The 24,012-nt window shown below is 41.3% G+C and overlaps 1 protein-coding gene across 7 annotated transcripts in view; it reads left to right on the forward strand.

Moving 5' to 3' along the window:
• Positions 1 to 24,012, forward strand: part of LOC108236972 (ryanodine receptor 1) — a 47,144-nt gene that overhangs the window by 22,510 nt on the left and 622 nt on the right. Inside the window, exons 62-106 of one of the 7 annotated variants that reach the window (XM_017418089.3) lie at positions 88 to 209; positions 345 to 394; positions 919 to 979; positions 1,067 to 1,193; positions 1,296 to 1,407; positions 1,500 to 1,581; positions 1,667 to 1,797; positions 1,904 to 2,224; positions 2,306 to 2,546; positions 2,622 to 2,709; positions 2,795 to 2,887; positions 4,456 to 4,470; positions 6,332 to 6,502; positions 6,619 to 6,678; positions 6,795 to 6,929; positions 7,620 to 7,732; positions 7,812 to 7,908; positions 7,997 to 8,106; positions 8,216 to 8,267; positions 8,360 to 8,425; positions 13,151 to 13,250; positions 13,325 to 13,404; positions 13,492 to 13,568; positions 13,673 to 13,746; positions 14,569 to 14,586; positions 16,304 to 16,384; positions 16,467 to 16,555; positions 16,820 to 16,948; positions 17,024 to 17,128; positions 18,268 to 18,349; positions 18,465 to 19,786; positions 19,957 to 20,039; positions 21,094 to 21,253; positions 21,357 to 21,443; positions 21,554 to 21,826; positions 21,920 to 22,050; positions 22,143 to 22,185; positions 22,259 to 22,392; positions 22,478 to 22,538; positions 22,614 to 22,760; positions 22,848 to 22,982; positions 23,070 to 23,226; positions 23,376 to 23,440; positions 23,760 to 23,860; positions 23,940 to 23,991. In XM_017418089.3, coding sequence (XP_017273578.1) covers positions 88 to 209; positions 345 to 394; positions 919 to 979; positions 1,067 to 1,193; positions 1,296 to 1,407; positions 1,500 to 1,581; positions 1,667 to 1,797; positions 1,904 to 2,224; positions 2,306 to 2,546; positions 2,622 to 2,709; positions 2,795 to 2,887; positions 4,456 to 4,470; positions 6,332 to 6,502; positions 6,619 to 6,678; positions 6,795 to 6,929; positions 7,620 to 7,732; positions 7,812 to 7,908; positions 7,997 to 8,106; positions 8,216 to 8,267; positions 8,360 to 8,425; positions 13,151 to 13,250; positions 13,325 to 13,404; positions 13,492 to 13,568; positions 13,673 to 13,746; positions 14,569 to 14,586; positions 16,304 to 16,384; positions 16,467 to 16,555; positions 16,820 to 16,948; positions 17,024 to 17,128; positions 18,268 to 18,349; positions 18,465 to 19,786; positions 19,957 to 20,039; positions 21,094 to 21,253; positions 21,357 to 21,443; positions 21,554 to 21,826; positions 21,920 to 22,050; positions 22,143 to 22,185; positions 22,259 to 22,392; positions 22,478 to 22,538; positions 22,614 to 22,760; positions 22,848 to 22,982; positions 23,070 to 23,226; positions 23,376 to 23,440; positions 23,760 to 23,860; positions 23,940 to 23,991 — 6,033 coding nt within the window. Of the gene's footprint in view, positions 1 to 87; positions 210 to 344; positions 395 to 918; positions 980 to 1,066; positions 1,194 to 1,295; positions 1,408 to 1,499; positions 1,582 to 1,666; positions 1,798 to 1,903; positions 2,225 to 2,305; positions 2,547 to 2,621; positions 2,710 to 2,794; positions 2,888 to 4,455; positions 4,471 to 6,331; positions 6,503 to 6,618; positions 6,679 to 6,794; positions 6,930 to 7,619; positions 7,733 to 7,811; positions 7,909 to 7,996; positions 8,107 to 8,215; positions 8,268 to 8,359; positions 8,444 to 13,150; positions 13,251 to 13,324; positions 13,405 to 13,491; positions 13,569 to 13,672; positions 13,747 to 14,568; positions 14,587 to 16,303; positions 16,385 to 16,466; positions 16,556 to 16,819; positions 16,949 to 17,023; positions 17,129 to 18,267; positions 18,350 to 18,464; positions 19,787 to 19,956; positions 20,040 to 21,093; positions 21,254 to 21,356; positions 21,444 to 21,553; positions 21,827 to 21,919; positions 22,051 to 22,142; positions 22,186 to 22,258; positions 22,393 to 22,477; positions 22,539 to 22,613; positions 22,761 to 22,847; positions 22,983 to 23,069; positions 23,227 to 23,375; positions 23,441 to 23,759; positions 23,861 to 23,939; positions 23,992 to 24,012 lie in introns of all 7 variants that reach the window. The other 6 variants (XM_017418087.3, XM_017418092.3, XM_017418088.3 and 3 more) reach the window with 6 other exon arrangements.

Consider the following 24,012-nt stretch of genomic DNA (forward strand, 5'->3'; position numbering starts at 1 on the left):
GCTATGGTGCAACAATTTTGATCAATTTTGAATCCCAGACTTAACACTGTTGCTGTTCTAAGTCTGTAAAGCCTCTCCCTCTTATAGATCTTGATGCCTTTAATCAATCAGTACTTCAAAAATCACTGCCTCTACTTCTTATCGACGCCTGCTAAAGTTCTGGGCAGCGGTGGTCATTCTTCAAACAAAGAGAAGGAGATGATTGCAAGGTGAGTTCTTTCTTGTGCAGTTGCATTTTGCTTTTTAGTGTTTTTTTTTTTTATAAATCATGTTCACAAGCTTTATCAGTCTTTCTTTTTCTTTCCTTTTTCCTTCCCTTTTGCTTTCTTCCTGGCTCATCCTAGTATCTTCTGTAAAATGTCTGCTCTGGTGAGGCACAGGGTTTCTCTCTTTGGTAAGATGGCTGTTTCTCACCAGGAAACTTTGCTATGTTTTCTGTTTCCTTCACGTCGTCTAGATCAATGATTCCCAAAGTTGGGGTCGGGACCCCAATGTGGGTCACCCAAACACCAAGTAGGGGTCCTTAGATAATCTCCAGTTATCAAGTTACAATTTAAAAACCCAGTTTTTATGATATATTTACACCATAATTGTTGCAGAGAGTCATTTAATGAATCCAAAAATAGCAAAAATGGAGGCTAAGACTGTTTGTGTTGTCATTATGCCCGTATTTAACAGGATCATCAGCACTTTTGTATATTTAAACAGCCAACAGATGGGGTCACACACCTTTTGTCAGTGATATTTTATGGGTCAGAAGCTGAAAAGTTTGGGAACCACTGGTCTAGATTACATCCATCCCACTTTCTCTAACCTGGTTAGCTCAGAAATTGCTCAGTGAAGACCAAACAACACTTTTATTGTTAGTGGTGATTTCTATTCGATGACACGACCGACGACATCCATTTGTTTGTGCAGGAACGGATGCGTCAGCAATCGTCAACTGTCTTCACATTCTTGCGCGGTCACTCGATGCGAGGTATAGTACTTCTTTGATATCAGCAGCAGAAGAAGAAAAGGATAGGTGTATGTTTTATTTGAATTTTTCTTTATTAACTGTTTTTAGGACGGTCATGAAGTCGGGGCCCGAGATTGTCAAAGCAGGCCTGCGGTCGTTCTTTGAGAGTGCTGCTGATGATGTAGAGAAGATGGTGGAGAATCTCAAACTGGGCAAAGTATCCAAGGGCAATCAGGTATGTTTTTTCCTGAAGTGGCTTGCTGTTTCTGAATGTTTCAGTTCATCAAACTATATATCCCGTCGACATATAACTTTGTGCTGCTTCTGACCTTCAAAGCAAGTGAAAGGCGTTTCCCAGAATATCAACTACACGACTATTGCCCTGCTCCCGGTGCTCACATCCCTGTTTGATCACATTGCTCAGCACCTCTTTGGGGATGATGTCATTTGTAAGTTCTTCTTCATGTTTTCGTTAGTTTCTCACGACATGACTTTATTGCTCAGCCTGATTCTGCTGTGCCTGTTTTTTTGCTGCACGCAGTGGATGATCTGCAGATCTCGTGCTATCGCATTATGTGCAGCATCTACTCTGTAGGCACCGTCAAGAATCCACATGTTGAGAGGTACCTTTTTTGCACAGGTAGCTGGAAATTCATTAAAAATAGACCTTTGTGAGTATTTCTTACACTATTTTTTTTATGTGAACAGGCAGAGACCGGCTCTGGGGGAATGTCTGGCTCACCTTGCAGCAGCGATGCCAGTGGCCTATTTAGAGCCCCATTTAAATGAATTCAATGCTTTTTCTGTGTACACCACAAAGACGCCAAGGGAGAGAGCCAGTGAGTTCAAAATATCTTTATAATTATATTTTTCTGTCCTGTAAAATATTGTTTTGGAATCTCTTTTTTTGTTCTAATTTCTTGTGTCAAATTCCCCGTGTCAAAGTCCTCGGCCTTCCCAACGAGGTGCAGGAGTTGTGTCCGGACATCCCAGCGCTGGATGTTTTGTTAAAAGATATCGGAGACTTGGCAGAGTCTGGGGCTCGTTACACCGAGATGCCTCACGTCATCGAAATCACCCTGCCCATGCTGTGTAACTACCTGCCGCGCTGGTGGGAGAGAGGACCTGAGAACTCCCCCGAGATGGAGGGTCAGCTGTGCACCGAGGTCACATCAGAACATCTCAATCAGCTGCTGGGCAGCATCATGAAAATTGTAGTCAACAACCTGGGTATAGATGAGGCGTCCTGGATGAAGAGGCTGGCAGGTGAGTAATAATCCGTCACCCGGTTCGCCTACATGACTTTTCTGTTGAGGTGAAATTACACAACGTGTTTTTCTTTGCCAGTGTTTTCACAGCCTATCGTCAGCAGAGCGAAGCCAGAAATGCTCAAATCCCACTTCATCCCAACAATGGAGAAGCTCAAGAAACGCACGTCGAAGGTGGTGGCTGAGGAGGACCATTTGCGGATGGAGGGGAAGTCGGAGGGCGATGAAGAAGACGGCACGATACGTGATGAGTTTGCTGTCCTCTGCAGAGACTTGTATGCCCTCTACCCTTTGCTTATTCGCTACGTGGACAACAACAGGTACAATCGAATGACTAAGAACACGGCGTTAAATGTTTGAAACCAAAACACTCAAAGTCATTCTTTCTGCTGCAGAGCGAGGTGGCTGACTTGCCCCGATCCAGATGCAGAAGAACTTTTCCGAATGGTCGGAGAAGTCTTTATTTTCTGGTCCAAGTCTCATGTGAGTGTGTTCGTTTGGAACCCAGCCGTCGGCTGAAGCTAATATCTTTTTTCCTCACGCGTCTCGGTTTTTCTCCCCTTTGCAGAACTTTAAGCGAGAAGAGCAGAACTTTGTGGTGATGAATGAGATCAATAACATGTCATTCCTCACCGCCGACAGCAAGAGCAAAATGAGCAAGGTGAGACGGTGCAAGGGCAATCGTGTCAGATCTGATTTCAGGCCACTGTAGGACAAAATTACAAACCCCTTTTTTAACATCTACCTCTGCTTCTTTCTTTGTGTACATCTTTTCTTATTTTTTTCATATAAGATCTTTATATATTACTGACCGTTTTGAGTCACTCATTAAAAATCAGTGAGCTATAGCAATTGCTGCAAGGAAAATAAAAATAGAATTATTTTAACTTATTTTAATTAAAATACACTAATTGACAAAAAGAGTTAAGCACCCCGAAGAAATTGTATGATTTAGATGTAATTTGGTACACGTGCAGACCAGCAGTGGAGCTGGCACATCTAAAGCAGGCACTAGAGGACATGAATGGTGACATCCCAAGTGGAGTGATGGTGTTATCAGGTAATTGCCATAGCATCCAACAGTCAGTCAAACAGTGATCGAAGGTCACCAGACATAGAGGACATCTCACAGATGCATTACACAGCATCACCAGCACTTGTCAGTTTGACATTGTGGTTTTGGATAAGGCCTGGTGGTCATATTGTGGAACTGCCTAACATGGGGGGCGTTCAGATGTTGCAGTGACGCGATGTTGGCGTTTATGAGGGAGTGGAGTGGAGTCATATGTTCCTCTATGAATCTCAGTTCAGCATTACCATGAATGGTTATTACATGTGCAAATGGTGACGCAGAAGGAGGGAGCAAGTCCTGACAGTGCTGTGAGGAGACACACCAGCGTTTCTCCCGACATCATGGTGGGACGAGCCGTAAAGTCTGACCTCAGGTCACCTCTGGTAATGATTCGGGTTTCCTGCAGCACAGTTCGATGTCAGCTGCATCTTGTGTTGATGTATTTTATCCCTCCTGAGACAGCACCCCGGTACAGTCTTTCATCAAGTCATCACATGTCCAAACACGACGTGTCTGTGGACCAGACACGGATCATGTCTGAGGATCATGATGAGGTCCTCCATATTTCCCCACTCCCAGTTTATGAGGGATCAGCTCAGACATCAGCTCTGACCCCGGTGTCGATCTGCCTGAACTCAAAAGGCAGTTCCAACAGCTGTGGGTTGTGTGTTGTTATGATGAGGCTCTTACTGCAGGAGAGGATACAATGACTGAGTGACTCCTTTCTGCACCGACTCTCTGCTTGTATCCCACAACGAGGGGGTGCCACACCTACTGATATGGGACCAGATGTGCCAGTACCACCAACTCTATTCATTTGACCTGATATTGTAATCATTGCTCTGTACTCACACGGCCTTCCAACATGTTCAGTTTCATTTTATTTTGACCAGTTCATCTGGGTGCTTAACTTTTTTTTTTGTTATTAAGTGTAGTTCAGTTTTCAGGGCATCTTAATTACACCTGGTTTTGCAGAAATTTTACATTTTTTAGCATTTTTTTATTTACAGGGCTTGGTTAAACATGATGTACTCTGTTATTTATTTTTAGCAGTTCTTAACTAAGTTCGCAGTTTTCAAACGAATAGCAGTTCTGTTAATGAAATTCTCTCTGGCTGTCCATTGTGCTCTTCTTTTGGGTTTCGGCTGGGTTTCCAGGGCGGGGACACAGAGGTTAGACTTTTTCTGCACGACCGCTGTGCTGACCGCATGGCACCTCACTTTAGAGGAGCTTTTCATCAACCCTTCCAGTACACTGGCACATTTGATCCACTCTCACCATTAATGCATTCACCGACAAATATGCCGAGACGAACTTTCATTCACCCAGAACACACAGAAACTCCCTCCAACACCTGTACATTCCTAACGGAGACACGTCTAAATAGACTTTGACTTGTGAAAGTGCAACCGATGGAGTTAAAGAGTGATAAACAATCACAATGTAAATGTGCTGACGTTCTCATAAAGGATCATCGGACTAATGGGTGGGCTCCACCTGTGGGCCATTCTCAGTCCTGCCAGTGTGTGAGGAGGGGAGTCTGGAGGCGCTTGATGAAAGTACACAACTGTAGATTTAGGTTCATGGCACTGGGCTTTACACTTAGCCCCAATATGGAAGTGAGAGCTCAGTGCCATCATCCTGCCTCTGAGTTTGCTCTTTTTTTTTTTACATCATAGTTGAGTTGGAAAATGTTTGTATGCCTTTTCTTTTCTTTTTTTTTTCATTTCCTGAAAGGATGGTCTTTGTAATGTAGCTTTTCGCCTCTAGGGGACGACGTTAGTCTTCTCTGTGCTCTTTCTTTTCTCCTCCCTTAAAACGCCATGGCACACTCTGCTTTCGACTCCCAATTTGCCGCACTAATACACGGCTTGGTGTTTAATGTCACTGAAACGGATTCCCTCTTAGGAAGTGATTCGAAATGACCATGAACCAAACTAAAACATTAATTCACACTTGTTTTATGAACTCCTCCAATTGCTTTGCACCCTCTAAACTACTCCTTTATCCCTGATAATGTTTGCTTTTCATAGGTTGGGTCACAAAAGGGTAGGCAGGACTGACTCATTGAAGCCAAACTGGTTTCTACGCTGAAAAGATCGCTGCTAGGAATATCCCCAATCTTTTCAGGTTTTTTTTTTTTTTCACGTCAGCTTTTTTTTGTTTAACTTTACTATTCAAAATTGGCCAATAATTTTGTAGCTGAATTTACATTCATGGACAGTAAACAGCATCCAGAAACCTAACTTTACCTGACTTTATGCTAAATTTTGTAAACTTCTTGCAATAAAAATGTATTATCAGTTCTCATATTTATATTGAATTCATTGCCCAACAATTTTGCATTCTACCAAAAAAAAAAAAGGCTTATTTTTCCTGAACTAGAGCTGTCATCTGACCTGTTTACGGAGCATGCATATAATTGACTAAACATTCCCAACAGTGAAGCTCATTCTTATACAACACAATAAGTTCCCTAATTTCATTTGCACATTTTGGAGGAATCCAGAAAGAGCAGTTACCAGAAGGACTGACTCTCACAAAAAAACGAAACAGGAATCTGAGGCGCGTGCCGAAACATAAACCATAGAGGTTTTTTTTTTGCCCTGTGTGATTTTTAACTGCATGCAACAAAATGAACAGATAGTTCTAACTTCAAGAGTTTTGTTTAACTTTATCTGTTATGGTAACCTTTAACTGAAGTAACAGAAAGAGCTTTTTAGCTTCTCACCCCATTTGTGGAATGCTGAATGAGTTCTCACTTGGTTGATATATATATATATTTTGCATGTAATTTCACTTATTTACTTTTATTTAATTTCATTCTCCTTGTCCCAAAAGCAGTTATATTCCTACTTCATGTTTTGCCCTCTACTTAACCCACCGAGCTCAGAGAAATAATTTATTTATATTAAAGGTAGTAAATGGGAATTACAAATGTTAATGTAAAGGGTGCAGATTCAGGCTGTTGCACCTCGGGAGTTTTCTGGGACGCTGTGAATGCTTCTGGTTTGTTGTTGTTCCTGTTCACAGGGTGGAGGCTCTGACACTGAGCGCACGAAAAAGAAGAAGCGAGGAGACCGTTACTCTGTCCAAACGTCGCTAATTGTCGCCGCCTTGAAAAAGATGCTTCCCATCGGCCTCAACATGTGCTCTCCTGCCGATCAGGAGCTCATCAACTTGGCCAAGATTCGATACTCTTTGGTAGTTTGGTTTTACTTGAAACGCAAGTCCTGTCGGTATCCGTCGCAGGATTTGTGTCGTGTTAAAAGGCTGAGCTGTGGCGGTATTCAGTGGTCGCTAAAGCTTTTCACTTGCAGAGAGACACAGACGAAGAAGTGAGGGAGTTCCTGCAGAACAACCTCCATCTTCAGGGCAAGGTATCCTACCTGAGCCGCAGTAAATGTCGTGTTTACATCTAAGAGTCAAGTTTGGGATTATACATGATCAGCCACGTCAGATTGTAGAGACGTTCGTGTTACTTCTTTGTGAAAAGGTGGACAACCCCTCCATGCGGTGGCAGATGGCCTTATATAAGGAGATGGCAGGAAAGGCCGAAGATGCTGACGCTCCGATGAAAGTTGTCAAAAGAGTGCAGGAGGTTTCTGCTGTCCTCTATCACCTTGAACTGGTGAGTCCTCTATCACCTCGATACGCTACTTTTTTTTTCCCCCACCACATTTTGCCGACGGCACAACCATTAAATTGTTCCAGTCATACCTGTCAGGTAGTAAGAGTGTCTCTGTTTGTTTTAAAGAAGTAGCTGAACCCGCTGACAGCCAAGTTACTTTTCAAACCATGCTTAATTGTGTAAAATATGCAAACATGAAACAATCTCATCCCCTAAATTGTTAGGACAGTGCCATTGACCCATTAGATTCTTATTTTCACACATTTGCAAAACGTCTTGGTGTAATTTCTCGCTGTGCCTTTAAATTTGATACGCAGATTAGCTCAGTTATCAGGAGATGTTTTTTTAAACTGCTGTTTAAATTCTGTTTCATGATGTTAACACAGTAACTCGTCTCTTTTTTTCTCGTTTAGATCATGGTAATTCACTTAGACTGTACACTTTCTGCTGCTCTTTTGGTCACGCCCTGTTGTTTTTAAAAATGGCATATAAATAAAATTTAACCTGAATTGACTCACCTACGTTGTTGTATTTTAAACTGAATGGGGTATGCACCCGGTAGGTACCTGCTTCATATTGAGCTGTGTTGTGCGTCGCTCCCACAAAACTGAAATACTTCCACATTAAATAAAGCGTATAGAGGTATACTGATGGAGAAACTAACTATTGAGCTCTATTTCTCTTTGCTAGACGGAGCATCCCTTTAAATCCAAGAAGATGGTGTGGCACAAACTGTTGTCCAAGCAGAGACGCAGGGCTGTGGTCGCTTGCTTCAGGATGACACCGCTGTATAACATCGCAAGGTAAGAGAGTGAGACCTTTGCCAAACATCTGTATTTATTAATTCCAAGCATTTTCACTGTGTGCTCGGTTGTTTTGCAGGCACAGAGCTTCAAACATGTTCCTTGAGGGATACAAACGCAACTGGATTCAAACTGAGGGTTACTCGTTTGAAGACAGGATGATAGACGATTTATCTGTGAGAAACAGCTGCTTCAGCTGGATATGTTTTTGGATTTGTTTTTTTTCTATGTGACCACTCACTTTTCCATTTTTATGCATACCAGAAAGCAATGGAGCAAGAGGAAGCCGAAGAAGAAGAGGAAAGGGAAACAAAACCCGATCCCCTTCACCAGCTCATTCTTCATTTCAGTCGTACGGCTCTGACAGAAAAGAGGTCAGGCAGATTTATTCTGATCCCGTGAGGATAAAATTCTGTCGAACCGCTGACTCAGAAAAGTTGTCACGTTGCTCTTAAATCACAAGGCCGTCTTCTCTTCTTTTAGTAAACTTGATACAGATCATCTTTACATGGCGTACGCAGATATCATGGCAAAGGTGGGTCATCGACGAGGATTTCAGCAAGCAGGTTGCGTGGTTGTCGAGTTTGTACTCAAAGACGATGTTTTTCATCTTCTACGTTTATTTAGAGTTGCCATATTGGTGAGGAAGAAGAAGGCGGAGATGAAAATGCTGTGGATGAGATGTCCTTTGAGGTGCGACAGTCGGAACTGGTAATGGGCGTCCAGGGGCTAGGGACCAGGAACACAGAGGAGCGGTAGCTCTCGATGCATCGAGTGACTCATCATTGGAGCATCACGTCACAACCACATCCCTCTTTGTCTCCGTTGTGTCTCATTACCTTTACCTGCTTCGTCTCTGCATTCCCTGTTTTTTGTGACTCATTTAATGTTAGCTTCCTCAAGCTCCAATCCAGATATTTTTGTTACTAAAACTATTCGCTGCCAACATCCCGCTAACAAAATAAAAGAAAAAAAATACATCAGACTTCAATTTTTAACATCAATGCAAATTTTATTTTTGAGTTATCTACTAGTTTTAAGAGATCTGTTAGTCCCGGGCCCTATACTACAAAGCAGGTTTAACGTTTTTAGTTTTTTATTCTTTTTTTTTAAGAGATCTGGTCTGTTTAACCCTAATGATGAGGAATCCTGTTTAGAGGCATTTAGTGGTCATCAGCTGGTTGACTCCCCCCAGTATTTCTGACTCTGGATCTGTGTGCGTTCATGTCAGAGAACCAATCATAAATAAATAAATCATAAAGCTGGAAGAAAAAAACAGAAAGGACAAAAGCGAAATTTAGAAGCTTTCCAATACTTCTGCCGCATCATTACATCAAGAGTAGATCTAACTATTATCTGTACTTCTGTTTGTTGTGATGCAGGCCGACTTTATTGAGAAATTTAAATTTAAACTTAATTCTGTTTTTGTACCGTTTTAAAAAAACTCTTTGCACCTAATGAAGAACAAAGATTAAAAACAATTTTAAAGGAGTTATATTTCTGTCAACCAATCTTTGTAATGTTGCAGTAAAAGCATTACGGTTTGTCCAGGATTTTAATCAGGCTTTCAAACATTTTATAAGATCTCTGGAAATGAACATGAACGCACATGACAGGCAGTTTGGTACATGTGCGCAGATCCTCTCTTGTTTTATGGTTAATTGTCAGGAAATCTTTTATAGTTTTGATGTATTTAATTTTTTAAAAGTTCCTTATCTAAAAACAATTATTAAAAGCAAACTTTAGAGCAACCATTTTCTGTTTTTATGCAAAGTAAGTCCTCGATTCTGCAGAGATCTCTCACATGAAGATGTTTCTTCAAGTCAGAGATAACGGTGGAACTCAGGGAGAGACAGAAACAAAAAGACTCCCAGTGTTACACATCGGTAGCTTTTTAAATTTTATTTTCTTATTCTTAAGGGCATGATAAAGACGGGGTAGGTCTTCAGCGTAAGTTACCACAGATCCAGGTTTAAAGCGAACCAGCTTTGGGATTCTGAACCTGAAGTTCCCTCACTTAAGCCACTAATCCTGCTTCATAGTATAGGCCTTGGCTCACTTTTTGTGCCTAAATTCTGGATTGGGTCCTGCTAGGTTCAAATAATGTGAAATAACATAATAACAATAACAAATAATCATCACACTAAAAATAAATGTACTTTTTAGGACAATTTTGAACTTCATCGAATGGACAATAATATCAGGTTAAGTTAGGAGCTGCTATGGTCCGTGTTTGGGGTGTCTTAAATCATAATGCAAACAACTAAACACAAATTTAACAATTTGGAGATGATATCAAGTCCAACCGTTGCTATTTTCAGAGTAACTGAATGTGGCGGATCAGCTTTAGCTACTCTTACATAATTCTGCTAGAATATCCTAAGAGCTGTGAGAAAGTCCAAATCGCTTCAGCTCCAGAGCTGATTGGTTAATCAAAACGTCCATCGAAAGTTCCCCTCTCATTCGTTTTAATGGTCCACGGATTCTGACCAGGGAATTATCCTGGCTGAAGAAAATTCAACCCAGAGACCAAAATTAGCTGATTTTTTTTTTTTCAGCACAAAACTATTCTAAATGTGCATTGCTCAGAAACAAGCCTGTGTCACACCATTTAAAAAAATACTGACCATGAAATATTTGCATTTATTTAACAAACATAACTGAAATAAAACAAACTTATTTTTATAACTGGGTCTACTCAGGCCCGTCCCTGAATATTTTGGCGGCCCTGACAGTTCATTGCCAGTCAAACCCTCTCTTTCTGTCAGGGTGGAGCATAGTGAACCCAGAGGCAGACTCATTGCCGTTTAAAGAAAAAAATTAAAAACAGTTTTTAAAATGAGGGCACAAAACAAAAGACAGGGGCTGCAGCAAAACAGGACATAACAAAAATCCAGGCTTTACAAAAGACAAGACATGGAACATGAGCAAAACAACAGGAGATGAGAGACAATAAACCAGCAATGAAGTGGGGAAAGTGACCAGGTTTTAAAGTTGAGGGTAATCAGGGGAAGTGAGCACAGGTGAGCGATTACAACTAGGAACAGGTGAAGATGGGTGTTGTAGGAAGACAAGAGATAAACAGAGGAGAAGTGAATGATGACAAGAAACAAAGACACAAGGAACAAAACAAATAAATAAATAACAAAATAAAATGAAACTCAATCAGAAGCATGAATCAGAAACAGGAAAACAAGAACCAAAGCCAAAAACAAACTCAAAAATACTTGAATTCATGACACTTTCCTCTTTATTTTGAACTAAAAATTGTCTGGCAGACCATTACCACATCCCACACGTGCAGAGCTCTCATTTCTTCATCCTGTGCTGACAAGCTTTCTTTGTTGGTCATAAACACTTTTTTTGTGCTTTGTCCCGGATGTATCATTTCACAGTACCAAAAAAAATATAGGATTTTAAAAAGGCCTTTAGAACATTGGTTCATGCTTATATTAAACGGGGGTGTTAGACATGCCCAAGCTATGGAAATTATCTTCTTCTCTGTTTTATCTGTTTAATTTTTTTAAGGTGACTAAAGCTCTAGTTCCCTCTGAAAATGTTAGATGTGTCCTAATAGATGTGTCATTCGTCCCAGTTTATATAACTGTTTGTTTCGTCCTCCTCTCTGTCGCTTTCCCCATTGCTCCATGTAACTCCTCAAGTCAAGTCACTAACTGGATGTTACTGATCAATGTTCCCTTCCCCAACTCACATAGCATTACTGACGGACTACAGTGAAAGCCAGGTTAGAACATGCAACACTAAAAGCGTCGTGCACCCTCCCAGTTTCAAGCCAGCTTACATATTTGTGCTCTCAGACGAGCAGAGACGCTGCACAGGTTTTAGGTCCAGTTGCCTAACACGTAGTGGGTGATGCATATAGCCAGGCATATGTGGGTGGTGGGGGTGGTGGGGNGGGGGCGGGACTGAGGAATGCTACGAGGCGAGCATTTTTGTTCTCACGCCGAACAGATGAATGTTCTTTAACTTCACGTATTTTTGTTTTTCAGCCCTCATCTTTCTGCGAATGTCATTTAAATCAAAGTTTGCTCGGCAAGCATTTCATGTTCTATCCATATTTTTTTAACACTTGTTAAAGGAATCACAGATTACAGTGAAATGCCAGTTAATAAGTGTACAGAGGGGTTACAGCCTCTGTGCAAAGCGTCTTATTTGCATTTCCTCCGATTGAGACACTTTGGAAAGCTACGCGGTTGATTCGTTAGGCTGTCGGGCTGTTTTCTGTAGTCTAACGCTTGCTCTAGTCAGCAAACGTGAGGAAGTAGTGTAACAACTCCATTACTAATGAACTGAGCTGACAGAATGTGTGGAAGAGTCAGACTTTGAAATGACAACGATAACCCGTCATGTTAATGCATGTTAAAAATAAACAATACTTCCGTAGCTAAAAGCAAAAGTTTAACTGGTAGACAAATCATAAACTTTGGGATTTAATCCCCTTTTTTTAAATTAAGAAAGAATTGAATGAGTAATGTTAAAACATTGTTGATTAAAATTTTAGTAAAACAATGAAGTAAAAACTAAGGAGCTGGTGTGAAAGGTGAGTGTTTGGGAATCAGAACTGAAGCTCTAAATTCATAGGATTGTCTTTTTAATTTATTAATGGAACTGTTTGTTTTTGGAAGAGAGGTCCTGTGAAAGACTTGTGAAATAGTAAACATCTTACCCAATGTATACAACGGTCAGGGTGCTTTTATTTTGAAAAGCTAAGAAAGATTCTTGAAACTCAGCCCAAGTTAATCAAAGCTCTAATCAGAGACAATAAAAGACTGGTTTTACCCTTTAAAAGAAACCGAAACTAAAATCTTTATCAAATTTTTTAATATAGATTTTTAACATTAAAACATTTGAGATGTAATCTCTTTAATATGGCAAAAAAATAACTTTTTTTCTGGTTTGAGCAGCAGGAAGTTTGGCTCCCATCGCAATAAAAATATTTGGGGTTTCTTCACGTCACTGGAGTTAAATGGAAGGACCCAAAAACAAAAAAAAAACAATAAACAATGCTTTATTTCACAAAGCAGAAGCTCAGGAATCAAAACAAAACTGGCTTAAGTAGTGAAAAAACCAAGGAGGATATAAACACTCCTATAGGCTCAAACAATTGCAAGGACAAAACACAGAACATAACACAGGAAACACACAAAAAAGAAAACAAAGATTGGGTTTAAATGTACTGTATGATGGTTTAGTTGTGACACTGCAGGTGATTCTGACTTTTCACAAGCTCTTCACACAACCCGACTTCCAAACGAACCTTTCCCTGAACTTCAGTCGAACGTTGTCCTGATAAATTTGTCACTGAATAACTGATCAGGTCGTCATAGAGGCCGATATTTCTGAATATCCGCCGCTACGCAGCAACGTTTACTCAAAATGTTTGTTTTCCCACGACAGGAAAAAGAAATGGAGAAGCAAAGGCTCCTGTACCAGCAGTCCAGGCTTCATAACCGTGGTGCCGCAGAGATGGTCCTGCAGATGATCAGTGCCTGCAAAGGTGCTGCTCCTCCTTTTCTCCCCTCCACCGTTTTCCCTTCTTTGTTCTGTGTTTAATGCTTCCGTTTCCTGCAGGCGAAACAGGCCCGATGGTATCTACGACCCTCAAACTGGGCATTTCTATCCTCAATGGTGGGAACAGCGAGGTTCAGCGGGTAAGTTCTTTTAAAGCGAATCCTCTACGACGCGGTTCGTCGTCGAAGGCGCTTTTCGTTTGACTGTCCACTTTCCTCGGTTGTCAGAAAATGCTGGAATACTTGAAAGACAAGAAGGACGTGGGCTTCTTTTTGAGTGTTCAGGCACTGATGCAGACGTGCTGGTCAGTTTTAAGCCACAAACGCGTCATTCTTCGTAACAGAGTTATTATATGTATGTCCGTGACGACGTTGGGACTGGTCAAGTAAATATCCTTTAACGTTGCAGCGTTCTGGATCTGAACGCCTTCGAGAGGCAGAACAAGGCCGAAGGGCTTGGCATGGTGTCAGAGGAAGGAACGAGTAAGTCGGCATCCTTTCATATTTAACATACTGCAGCAAAAATCACACTTTTGTTTGATGTAATTATTGAAGAAACTGATTATAATGTTGAAAACGCAATAATGTACGTAAACGTTACTGTTTAAAGAGTTGACATTTTGTCTGGGTAACAAATTAAATGTGCATACCTTGGGCTACTGTGCTGTTTTTTGTCATCAATAAGTGAGTATCTTAAAATGTTAACTTAAATCCTGTAAATACAAGACGTTTTGAGCATTTTAGATTTATTTTATCTGAAGATAGATTGATCAGTTTCCTAACATTAAGTATTATTAACACAGTGAAAGAGTTACACTCATGTACTTTAAGTTTAACTTAGTTTAGTGTAAGTCATTCCATTTGTACGTCTAGTAGTTTGACATGCCGTTTGGACTCCACCGTGCTGTGGTCGTCTAATTCTGATGGTTAATTTAGAACAGGGGTCTCCAATCCTGGTCCTCAAGGGCCACTATCCTGCATGATGTCCTTGTTTCTCTGCTCCAACACACCTGATTCAGTGGTTAAATCACCTCTTCGTGTTCTGCAGAAGCCTGTTAATCACCCATTGATTCAGATCAGGTGGAGCAGAGGAACAAGTAAAACATGCAGGATGGTGGCCCTCGAGGACCAGGATTGGAGACCACTGATTTAGAACAATCTACCTGGATGAATTTTGCCATGGAATGTTGTTAATATCCCCCTCCTCATCTCTTAGTCCTCTACTGTTGTCAACACACTGATCCTCTCTCCCTTCCCCACGATCACTGCCACTTCTCCCATCCTCCCTCCTTTCATGGTCCTCAGACATGAACCTAGACCGGGGTAAATCATCCTTCTCTCCATCGGCCTCTCTGCTCTCTCACGCCTCTCTCTCTCTCTCTCCTGTTCCTCTTGCTCCATCACTTCCTGTTTTTTTTTTTTTTCTCTAACAATGTGATTTTTTTTTATCGAGAGGATTGTCCATCTTTCCCGCTCACAGCTTGTGTGCCCCTCTCCCCGTGCTTTCATTTTAAAATGGACTGAATGGAATCCAGTACTCGTGAGAAACTGGACTGGCTGTCCTAACATGTGGCCACAAACACTTTTGTACCTTAAACCTGTTTGCAAATGAGCATTAGCTTTTTAGGATACACATTAAAAAGAACCTTCATTCAGTTTTATCTAAACCACCTCTTGAACCATGCCTCTAAAATGCAAGAGAAGAACGTTAATATACATTTAAATAGAAATCATTAACCCAACTCTCCTCACAGTTGTCTAATTGGATCAAATCAGATCATTCAAATGACTAAAGAACGGTGTCACTGGATTCCCTTCAGCATTTTGATGGACAATGTCCCAACCTCTTTGACATGTAACCTGGTATGTCCTGCATTTCTCTGTTTGTGTGTGTGTGTGTGTGTTGGTCGCAGGCAGTGGTGGGCTGGGATTTTGGAAAAGGAGAACGACGCTGCGAATTCGTTTAGAGGCCGTTGTTTCACTGCACGAAACAAGCGAGCCCATTTTGACACACACAGGTGCTGCGTCACGACTCACTGGCCTCAAACTTCAGTGCACCACATCAGCGTTACGCATCCAACCTGGAGGGAGGACCAGACGACTTATAAAGGATTATCTTAGTGTCTGAAATAAACCAAAAGAGACAGAATAAATAAATAAAACTTAACCAAACTGCAAAAGAAATTAGATTTTTATAAACACTTTAAAGTGGAGTTGTTTAAAACCCCAGTTTTTGGTGTATCTGTGCACTAAGGGCATCATATTAGTTCATAAGTAATTCTTACTGTTTGACAACAGCAGAAATAATTTAATGTTAAATCAAAACCTGTCGGTGGCACAGTTTTGAAATCCAGCACCCGGTGGCGAGAAGTGGCATTACGCCTTATGGTACTTGGAAATTGGCTTCACTTTTCAGAACGAGATTTATCCGTCTTGTCATGAACAACCATTGGGAAATATATCTTTTACAAATTCAATTTCTTCTTTCTTTTTCTTTTACAATTTTTATCACATTTATATTTTTCTGTTATTTTAAAGACTATAAATTCCAGTTCACCCCTAAATATTGCAAAGTTTTGACTTCTTTGTGCTGCAGAGCGCTCATTTTGTCCCTAAAGTTAATGCGTTTTGTTTTCGTGGCTGTATGTTTGCTGTTGTCAGTGTTTATCCGCAACTTGTTTCTACACTTTTTTTTTTTTGCATGTGGTGTTGGCACATCTTCTTTGTTGACTGACATGTGTCTGTATATCAGTAAATTGTCTGACCATTGTAGTTTGCATTCTTTATTCGTTATAATTTCCACAGTTTAGTGTTATTCAGTTTTTGACTTATCAGAATGACTGATGCTCCGTCAACGGTAGGTATGGCAGTGTGTGAGAATTAAACCCATTTAGAGATGGGGGTAAGCTGAGTAATAATTTTTTTTCTAATCTTTATGTCGTTTACACTCAGAGAAACTGATTCAGTAATTAAAAAAAATATATATTATTTGCCATTTATGTTTTATAATCCATCAAATGTCCCGATTTTTCTCTTTTAGATGAGAAAGTGATGGCAGATGACGAGTTCACCTGTGACCTCTTCAGATTCTTGCAGCTGCTCTGTGAAGGCCACAATAATGGTGGGAAGCAGCTAAAATCAAATCAGCAGTACGTTTTGTCGAAAGCGAACATTTCTAGCTGATTATCTCTGTTTCGCTGCAGATTTCCAAAACTACTTGCGGACTCAGACGGGCAGCACAACAAGCATCAACGTCATCATCTGCACCGTGGATTACCTCCTTCGACTCCAGGTGCACTTCGACAGTAATCTACCCTGCAGATGGTGCACTTAATAAAAACTTAAAATAATGATTTCGAAGCCAAAGCTGGGGATTATGCTGACACAGAACATGCCATAAATATCCAGGGGAATTTTCCCAATGGTGGATCAAATCAGATCATTCAGACACTTGTAGTTCTTTGATATCATTAGATAATTTTTTTTTCCTCAGAGGTTTTTAATATGTTATTTTTGCTGTCCTGTTTCATTTTTTGTTTGTTTTTTTTCAATCTAGGAATCTATCAGTGATTTCTACTGGTACTACTCTGGCAAGGACATCATTGATGATCCAGGCAAAAAGAATTTCTCCAAGGCCATGACAGTAGCGAAGCAGATTTTTAACAGTCTGACCGAATATATTCAGGTATTTTCACCACAAATGAGGCACGTGTGCCGGTCGGTTGTGATGTGGTGTGTAACGAACAGCTGTTGTCGTCAGGGTCCGTGCACCGGCAACCAGCAGTCCCTGGCCCACAGCAGACTGTGGGACGCCATCGTGGGATTCCTTCACGTCTTCGCCCACATGATGATGAAGCTGGCACAGGTACTCACATCATTTATAGGAATAATCAAAGTCAAATAGAAATGATTTGAATACATAAACACTGTGTTTGTGTTGCCTCAGTTTTTAAACTTGGCATATATCTCATATAATGTAAAGATTTTCAGCTTTGAAGGCGGATGTTTTTAAAGTCAAATGCTTTTAACATTCGTTTTTCGCTCTTGTATTTATTCAGGCTCAGGAATAAGAGCGAATGTGACAGATTGTACATTATGTCAGCTTTTCTTTAAATTAACAAGCCTTTAAGATTGTCTTATTTAAGGCATTTATTAGAGCTTACGTCTGCCGGGCGTTTTCCTAAGATCTTTGTGGTGACACACTGCCCAACTTTGGAAAATCAAGCATAAGCAACTGTGCTTATGATTATAAATTACATTTAGGGTCTCAAACCTCTTTGATTTCTTTCAATGCACAATTTATTTGCAGTTCAATATTATCAGAGTTCAGAGTTGTTCTTCATTTTTCTGTTACAAATTATGAATAAGTCTACAAGTATCCAGTAAATCAGTTGTAGTGCGTCAGTTAAAAAATAAATGTTGTGTTTGGTAAAATTTCCAGAAACATTACCTTCTAACTTCAGTGTGCTTTTTTCTTGAATAAAGTGAACCACAGTTACTCTGAATCCAGGTCATCTCTGGACATTTAATGGCTGCTTAGGAATAATTTAATCCTCTCTTTCTGTTGACTTTGCTCAGCTGCACTTAACTCCCTGAAACGGGTCACAACCACATTACCCACAATTCCACCTTCTTAAACAGTAATGCTAACCTGGTGGAGTAATTATTCATTTATACAGAGTATAATCTTCCCGAAACAAAAACTTTTTAAAGGACATTTACAATTAAATTGTGAGTATTTGTGGTTAACTGCTTAAAGTGGTGAATAATCACAGTAAAAAATTGTCTGATTTATGTGGAACTGAATAATTCGACACCATATTTATATTTTAGACCTCAAATGATGATTGAGATTTGAGTCAATATTTGTTTGAACAGTTCTGTGTGATTGCTGTTGTGTTTGCATTGTCAGTTTTCCCAAAGACCGCTGCATTGATTATTGCTTCTCTTTGTTGACCCATCATGGCTTCACTTTAAGATCGTGTGTATTTTTTACGACCGCAGGACTCCAGTCAGATTGGTTTGTTGAAGGAGCTTCTTGACCTGCAGAAAGACATGGTTGTTATGTTGCTCTCACTATTAGAGGGTAAATAAGCTTTTAATTATTGCTTAATTGATTTTTTTTTTCTTTTAATTTTAATGATTTAACCTTTTCTCTCTTTTTAAACTTTTCTAAAGTGTAATTTTTATTTTTTATTTAGGGAACATAGTAAATGGCACCATTGCACGCCAGATGGTGGACATGTTGGTTGAGTCCTCCAGCAACGTGGAGATGATACTCAAGTTCTTTGACATGTTCCTCAAACTGAAAGACATTGTAGCTTCAGACGCTTTCCGTGACTACGTCACAGACCCTCGAGGGCTGATCTCCAAGAAGGACTTCCAGAAAGCCATGGACAGTCAGAAACAGTACTCCCCTTCCGAGATCCAGTTCCTTTTGTCCTGCTCGGAGGCCGACGAGAATGACATGATCCATTATGAGGAGTTTGCCGGTCGCTTCCAAGAACCCGCCAAGGACATCGGTTTCAACATCGCAGTGCTGCTCACCAACCTGTCCGAGCACGTGCCCCACGACACCAGGCTCCAAAACTTCCTGGAACAAGCGGAGAGCGTGCTGAACTACTTCCGCCCCTTCCTGGGCCGTATTGAGATAATGGGCGCCAGCAGAAGGATCGAGCGCATCTACTTTGAAATCAGCGAGGTGAACCGCAGGCAGTGGGAGATGCCGCAGGTGCGAGAGTCCAAACGGCAGTTTATATTCGACGTGGTCAACGAAGGCGGGGAATCGGAGAAGATGGAGATGTTCGTCAACTTCTGCGAGGACACCATATTCGAGATGAACATTGCCTCCCAAATTTCAGAGCAGGAGGAAGAGGAGAAGGGGGAAGAGGATGACGAGGGAGACGAGGGCGGAGGGGAAGGTGGACAGGGTGGGGGCGCAGGGGGAGCAGGGGACGAGGAGACTAACGGTGAGGAAGGACAGCCCGAATCGACCTCGGCCTTTGCGGACTTCCTGCACAGCATGTCGAGCTTCCTGAGCATTTTCACTTTCCGCAACCTTCGCCGGCAGTATCGCAGAGTGAGAAGGATGACCTTTAAGGAGATCATTGTGGCTTTGTCCACTTTTTTCTGGACCATCCTGATGAGCATCCTACACTTCATCTACAACGTGTGCAAAGGCTTCTTCGTGATCATCTGGCAAGCACTGTTTGGAGGTGGCTTGGTGGAGGGAGCCAAGAACATCACCGTGACAGAGATTCTGGCAAGCATGCCAGACCCCACGCAGGATGATGTGCACGGAGATGGACCAGGGGAGACGGGGGCGGGCGAAGAACAGGACACTGGAGGGGTAACAGACACTGGTGAGACTGGGAGCGGTGAGGAAGAAGAAGAGGATACCCAGGAAAACGAGGGAGGAAGGATCCCAGGGATGGATGCTCCAGTTGGGCTTGGAGATATGGGTGTCGAGGAACCTGTCGAGCCTCCAACTCCTGAAGGAACTCCCATAATAAAGAGAAAAATGGTTTGTTTTTTTACATTTTGTGCAAATAAAATGTACATTTTTATTTTGTCACAGGATTTAAACAAGTTTGCTGTCTGCTGTTTTTTAATATAATTAAAAAAACATCTCCCAAAAGAAAGAAAAAAAGTTAAAATCTTCAAGTTCTGGGGTCTTGTTTCATCTTGTCACAGGGACCAGAAGAGTCTGACGCAAGCCAAAAACCGCCCGAGCCTGCTCCTGTAGAGGAACCTCCTCCACAACCTGAAAAGTCTGAGTAAGTCTTAATAATTTTTCTTTTTTGGTTGATATTGTTTTGGTTTAATTCCATTTGTCGTCAGTAAGGCTGCACAATCAAAAAAATATATTGTTATTGCATTATTAACATCACAAAGAACTTCTTGGACTTGAGCACACACACACACACAAATTTATTTAAGTGCCATGCATTCACGCTCCGCGTGTCAATATTTGAGTTAGATGGACTCTCCCTGCCCACGATGCCCACACCTGATTTACATCATATTGGCCGAAATGCTAAAACATAGAGAGCTACAAAAGGAGCGAGGAAAACTTGAGTTTATCACAAAAGATGATGTCATTGCAACACACAACAGCATCACTACTGTGTGTTTTCCTAGTTGTCTTGCATATTTTTGTAATCTAAAATACAACACAACTAGCATCACCAAGGACATCTAAAGCCTCAACGGAAAACACAATAAATAAAGCTTTGACAAAATAAAAGTAATCCACAGCACACATTAAAACAGAGCACATGTGGTGTTCCTTCATCAGAATTAACAAGCAGAGACTCTTAAGTTGCAGCAATATTCAGGATTTTATGGCTACAAACACACCTTAGAGAGCACTTTCAATAAGTCCAACTTGCTCGGCTCATTCAAGCCATTTTTATACCTTTATAATGCATCAAAGAACTTTAATTATCAAGACATTCTTACCACACACAGTAATTAAGGCTGAACGCTTTTCTGAATTGTTTTGAGCAAACTGACCTTCCTCAGCCACTCATTCCATTCATTTTTTGTCCTAAAGCTAAGCAGACCTTCAGTCACTACTTTCTGACTTGAATTCTTCTTATACAAGTCATAAACTCTCCTTCACATGAAGCAGAACTAAAATACATGCATAAGAAAGTGTAGCTGTAAAATAAATCAAAATTAAAATAAAACTAAAGGACAAAGTCCATCCAGAAACTAGACACCTAAACCCAGGCATGTGCAGCAGTACTAATCTGATGTTTAGGGATTACAGAAATCATCCAGTAAGTGTTTGTTTGTTTTGTTGTTTTTTTTGTTGTTGTTTTTCAGCGTTGAAACTGGCGAGAAATCCGAAAAAGAACCCAAAGGCAAAGAAGAACAGCCGCCAGAACCACCGAGGAAATGTGCTGCCAAAAAAGAGAAGAAGCAGAAAAGGGAAGGAGGTTTCCAAATCTGGTCGGAGCTGGAAACCCAAAGGAATAAATTCATGGTGACACACTTTCTCCTCTTCGATTGAAGTGTGATTTGCTGGCATATTCGTGGAAGTCTATTAGAGTTATTTTGCTGAAGAAACGTCCGTCCCTCTTTGCTAGAACTACCTCTCGAGAAACTTCTACAACCTGCGTTTTCTGGCTCTCTTCCTGGCGTTTGCCCTGAACTTCATTCTGCTGTTCTACAAGGTAAAACAACACAATTGTATATTTGTATTTCCATGATTGCTTTGTAACGGTGTTGTCTGAGCTCGAGTCGAAAAGGTTCTTCTGTTTTACTGGTTTTCTGTCGCGTGAAGGTGTCCGATACGCCGCCCGAGGGTGAGGAGCTGGAGGGATCTGGACTTTCGGAGGGAAGCGGGCTGTTCGAGGGCTCCGGCCTGTTCGAGGGCTCAGGGGAAGAGGTCGAGGGATCTGGACTGAATGGAGGCGGAGATGACGACGACGAAGAAGTGCTGCTGTATTATTATTTAGAGGAGAGCACTGGATACATGCAGCCAACACTGGCCTTCCTCGCCATCCTGCACACGGTCATCTCGTTCATCTGTATCATTGGGTACAACTGTCTGAAGGTATACGTGCCCCAGTAAAAAACACGCCGGATGATGTATTTTTTTGTATTTTATTTTAGACATTTGAATCTGAACAGTGTTTGTTTTTGTCAGATTCCACTGGTGATCTTTAAAAGGGAGAAGGAACTTGCAAGAAAGCTGGAGTTTGATGGCCTCTACATCACCGAGCAGCCGGAGGACGATGACATCAAGGGACAATGGGACCGATTAGTCCTGAATACACCGTAGGAAGATAAAAAAAAACTGTCTCCTTACAGAAAAAAAACAACTCTTTTTTTCTTGTTAACATGGTTAATGATCTTGTCTGTCATTGCAGCTCTTTCCCAAACAACTACTGGGACAAATTTGTCAAACGAAAAGTGAGTTTTTGTTTGTTGCGGTGTCAAAATTGCACGTGGCGGTGCGCGATATAACGCAAACGTCTGTGTCCAGGTCCTGGATAAGTACGGAGACATTTATGGAAGGGAAAGAATCGCCGAGCTGCTCGGTGTTGATTTAGCCTCCCTGGATGTGAGTCAGCAACATGAGAAGAAACAGGAGGAGCCAGACAACTCTGTGTTTGCATGGTAGAGCACAGCTCAACCAATCGACACGCGACCTTGCTCCTTTAACCTGAAATGATGTGTTGAAAGGGCCCGTTCTGTCTTTCAGGATGACCTCCATCGACATCAAGTACCAGATCTGGAAATTTGGAGTTGTGTTCACAGACGGAGTAAGAAAAGGTGGACTTATATGACTTCATTCTTTTTCTGTTCATATGTATAATATCATGTATATGTTTCCGTAGACCTTCCTTTATCTCTGTTGGTACCTGGTGATGTCTTTGCTTGGGCATTACAACAACTTCTTCTTCGCCTGCCACCTGCTGGATATCGCGATGGGCGTCAAGACGCTGCGCACCATCCTGTCCTCGGTCACACACAACGGCAAACAGGCAGGAGCACAAAAATACTCTGGTTTATTTTGCTTTAATCTGCCTGCGCTAATATTAATTTTTCTTTTTCCTTCCCGCCTCTGCCAGCTCATGATGACGGTGGGCCTGCTGGCCGTGGTGGTGTACCTTTACACTGTGGTCGCGTTCAATTTCTTCCGCAAGTTTTACAACAAGAGCGAGGACGAAGACGAACCGGATATGAAATGCGATGACATGATGACCGTGGGTCCCTGCTGGCGATCAATTATAGGACTTTTGACTTTGCGTCGCCTCCCTAGTTTAACTTTAGTTGCATTTCGTCCTTCGCAGTGTTACCTCTTCCACATGTACGTGGGCGTGCGGGCAGGTGGAGGCATCGGAGATGAGATCGAGGATCCCGCAGGAGACGAATACGAGCTCTATCGAGTTGTCTTTGATATTACTTTCTTCTTCTTTGTTATTGTCATTCTACTGGCCATTATTCAGGGTAAAGACAAGGCTGTTCCCGAAAGACACTTCTTAAACATGTTTTTTTATACACTAAAAGAAAGCCAGATGTACTGAAAATACATTTGGCATGTGAGCGATTTTCACAAAAACTTCTAATTAATGTCCTCTTGTACCAAAACACTGCAGGTCTGATCATTGACGCCTTTGGAGAGCTCAGAGATCAACAAGAGCAGGTTAAAGAAGACATGGAGGTACAGTTTGATGCTTTTACTTTAAACCAGTGGTCTCCAACCCTGGTCCTCGAGGGCCACTATCCTGCATGTTTTACTTGTTTCTCTGCTCCAACACACCTGATTTGAATCAATGGGTGATTAACAGGCTTCTGCAGAAGATGAAGAGATAATTTAACCACTGAATCAGGTGTGTTGGAGCAGGGAAACAAGGAAAACATGCAGGATGGTGGCCCTTGAGGACCAGGATTGCCCACCCCTGCTTTAAACGGACATTTTCAACTTTGTATGAATAAAAGGTTGTAATCCTCATCACTGATTTTTTTTTTTTTTTTTCTAGACAAAGTGCTTCATATGTGGCATTGGGAGTGACTACTTTGATACGACACCACACGGCTTTGAGACCCACACGTTTGATGAGCACAACTTGGCCAACTACATGTAGGTGTACCTCCTCCGTCTTACAGTTTTCATCTGCTTGTATGAATAAGAAAAGACTAATATCTGAGTGTTTTTCCAGGTTCTTCTTAATGTACCTTATCAACAAAGACGAGACGGAGCACACTGGGCAGGTCAGTCTAAGATCTTCTAAT

This window comes from Kryptolebias marmoratus, linkage group LG13 (assembly GCF_001649575.2).
Source record: "Kryptolebias marmoratus isolate JLee-2015 linkage group LG13, ASM164957v2, whole genome shotgun sequence".
NCBI classification, from domain to species: Eukaryota; Metazoa; Chordata; class Actinopteri; order Cyprinodontiformes; family Rivulidae; genus Kryptolebias; species Kryptolebias marmoratus.